This window comes from Rhagoletis zephyria, unplaced genomic scaffold (assembly GCF_001687245.7).
Source record: "Rhagoletis zephyria isolate East Lansing unplaced genomic scaffold, Rhagoletis_zephyria_1.1 Rzeph_scaffold_01863, whole genome shotgun sequence".
Classification (NCBI taxonomy): domain Eukaryota; kingdom Metazoa; phylum Arthropoda; class Insecta; order Diptera; family Tephritidae; genus Rhagoletis; species Rhagoletis zephyria.
In genome coordinates, this window is record NW_016158947.1 from 35,172 (window position 1) to 38,561 (window position 3,390).

The 3,390-nt window shown below is 35.3% G+C and overlaps 1 protein-coding gene across 1 annotated transcript in view; it reads right to left on the bottom strand.

Moving 5' to 3' along the window:
• The window catches only part of LOC108365409 (uncharacterized), a gene marked incomplete at its 3' end in the record, with an annotated part of 90,094 nt that overhangs the window by 26,959 nt on the left and 59,745 nt on the right, over nucleotides 1-3,390 (bottom strand). The window contains exon 3 of the mRNA XM_017619423.1: nucleotides 1,599-1,731. Coding sequence (XP_017474912.1) covers nucleotides 1,599-1,731 — 133 coding nt within the window. The remainder of the gene's footprint in view (nucleotides 1-1,598; nucleotides 1,732-3,390) is intronic.

Consider the following 3,390-nt stretch of genomic DNA (forward strand, 5'->3'; position numbering starts at 1 on the left):
TTCCGAAAAGAAATTCAAGTAAAAAACTTTGCATACATTGCAAAAAATTCTCTGTGCCAATACTTTGATCCGGCACTATAAATATTTATTAATTATAATTCCATTCAATAAAAGAACTACAAAAATTTGAATTAATTAATTGCCTTTATTTTTAGCATTCAAAAACAGTAGATAAAGCAGTGTAGAAAAACGCTTTTTTAACGTAAATTAATCGTTTACGAGACTCGTTTACAATTAAAAAACGGACGTAAAAATATTCGCATACGAATGCTTTTTCGATCCGTTTACGACTGTTCGTAGGCGATGCACAATTTAAAGCGAAAAAGTGCTCGAAAAAGAGTCGTAAACGGCTATCATAAACGATTTTTAATCCGGTTTTTCTTCGAGAAAATATCCAATTACGAGCTCGTTTACGATGATTTTGCTGGCTGGGGGAGTAGGAAATAATGTTACTCATACGCCATACCGTACATGGCCGTACCGGTGCATACTCGTACATGGCGAATGGGTAATATTTCCATGTTCAAGCTTGAATATCAGTTTTATACGCAATGCAAACTTAAAATAAATGAGATTGAAAGAAAGCACAAAATATTGTTCAATATTTCATTGTCAAAGATTGTATTTTTTCGTAAAAATTTAAATATCTTGAGGGCCTGATCTGGTAAAACTGTATACAGATCCATAATCTACGACCCAATATTAAGTTTACGTATTTTGGCATCTTTAAGTCATTGCAAAACAGTGTCATTAGTTTTTTAATTAATAGTTTCGCATTTAAAGCAAAACAGGGCCGAGTGGTGAATAAATTGGTTGCCGGTTGTGATTGCAGCTTTTCGACGTTAAGTTTTCTTTGCATTCTTTGCTGATCCGAGTCGATGTTTGGCCCCAGAGCGTACGAACATCTAAGACACTGTAACACATGGTCGATTTGGTTTCTCGTAGTTTGATGTATCTTTTTGCACTGGCATCTAAAACTACATAATATCATGTGTCGGGCCCGGCACCGTCGATCAGCTTCAGTTCGTTATCGGACGCTTCGTCGCGGAGGCTAAATTTTCCGACAATGACGCCCAAGATCCCTACTAGTTTTTAGAATAATATCATGTCATATCATATCATATAACCAAATTAATTAGTTCGACTTATTAATGCCAACGGTTTTACCCTCCTTTCTCGCCCAACCGACACGAGGGGCGCGATCCGTTATCGTTCAACAGCAGCTAAAGTAAAGTAGTAGGTATGTATGTTTAAATGGGTAAGGATAACCAACAACAGCAAGTAACCTGGGCTCGAATTCTGACGAAGGCTGATGAGGATAGATTGCCAGATGGTAATCTTCGAAATAACAATAATAACTTCCACTGATTATATTTTGCTATTTTTAAACTGTGCCCAATATCTACTTAAAATAACAAAACAATTTACACTTGCACACAGTACATATGTACCTAATTATAGTATATATGAATGCTCATGAAAAGTTGCGAGGCGCTGCACAAAAATAAAATTCTGCAGGCTGGAAAAGTTGCTTTGGCCTATTTTATTGTATTTTCTTTTCCATCAAATAGAAACAAAAATAGATTATATTCACTCACCTGTATATAGGCGTCTTCAGACCCACTTTAAACCAAATTACAAGTGCAAGGCGATCGTCCAGAATGGGCGGCGTCACATTGCAGGGCAATTGACCCAATGTGCCCTGGAGGGATTCGGAAATTATGGGAGGTCCTGCAAAGAAAAAACAGACAAAGAAGAAGTACATTATAAGGCTGAAATTCTAACTTAATTGCGAAAAAAGATACCAAAGAGAGCAGATGAGGAGATTTACCTGAGCGAAGCGAAAAAAATGTAGCGAGAAAAATTTCAAACTATTTGCAAACCATTTTAAAAGACAAATAGCCGGAGGAGTCGTGAAACAAATAACGAGTAATTAGCGCTACAAATTACCTGAAGGCAGGCAGTCGGCGGCGCGCAGCAAAAGCACAAGTGGAAAATTCAAGGAAGAGTGGGAAATGTATTTAAAAGATGTGCAAAGAGATAAATAAAAAAGAGGACAAGAAGACTTCGCTGGATTTTTGTTTTTATTTGTTACGAACTAGCTAAATGAAGGTAATTAGAGGCATGACGTGTAATGTTAAGCGCGGCACAAATGCCAGCAAGGAGTCTATGCGCATGCGAGCGTCAGACATCCTTAAGGATTAAACAATGCTGGCCAGAGCGATGTTTTGCATCGCTTGGCTGACTACTTTCTTTCTTATCTCTTGCAATATTTTACAACAAAACTGCGCTACGCAAAAGGATTTTTCAGTGACATTTGTAAAATTACTTCTAAGCCCTTTTCATTTCAAATCCGTTTGACTTAAGTTTTTCTATTTAAGTTGTTATTTGACTACTTTTTCTTGTATTTCAAAGGTTTTTTTTATCTTATTATTTAAAAAATTTTACTTCCAGAAGAGTTCGCGTATATCTAATTTATTTAATGGAAGAACAGAAGCTATGTGAAAACCGCCATTTGCTCTAAATTAACTAGCAAAATTCTCTTAAATGAATAGAAGTTTTAAATTAGTTAGAAATCGGATAAAAGGACATAGTACATTATATTTATGTTATTATGGAAAACTAACTTCCGTTAACCTTTCTCTTTTCCTTTCCGCCGCAGTTGCTTTTTTCCTGTAAGCCGAATTTCTAAATGATATTGCTTTTTGTGTTGTCACCATGGAAATGGAAAATTTCTAATTTAATTATAACATGGATGATGAAACGTCGATATGCAGTTCATTAGCGCCAAAAACGACAATAGCAACAAATGAACATGAATGAAAACAAATCAAATTAAAAATTTTCAAATGAGTAGAGTTTGTTTACGTCTAGCACTGATTTGCTTACGTGGCAACTAATTTCGCGTACCAATCGCGTGGCGTGCGAAAGGAGTTTTGAAATGTGAGCTATATACGGGGCAAAATTCGCCAAGTGTACCAGGTGAAAAAATTGATGTCACCGTTGTTGTCATTGATGCAAGTAATCAATGTTATGAATGATTTTTCTTTGTCTTTTTTTCTTTTGAAGTTATGAGAGTTAGAATTTTTACGTTTTTGCACTTTTTCTTAAAATCACGGGTTTTCTTAAAATTCGTAGCTTACGTCTAACTTACAATTGAGTATCCAAAGTAAGTGACTTCATAGGATTTTTCCCGCGATTTCCGATAATGACAATAATTTTTTTATAAGAATATTTTTTTTGCACAAATTTTGCAAAAAAATAGCTTATTTCGATAGCTTATTTTCTAAGCTTTGCAACAATATATAAATTGTTATGGGATCGACATGTGGAACAGAAGTTTTTCCTATCAGAATGCTTGCTAGCCTAACTATTGAGGAACTACTGCAC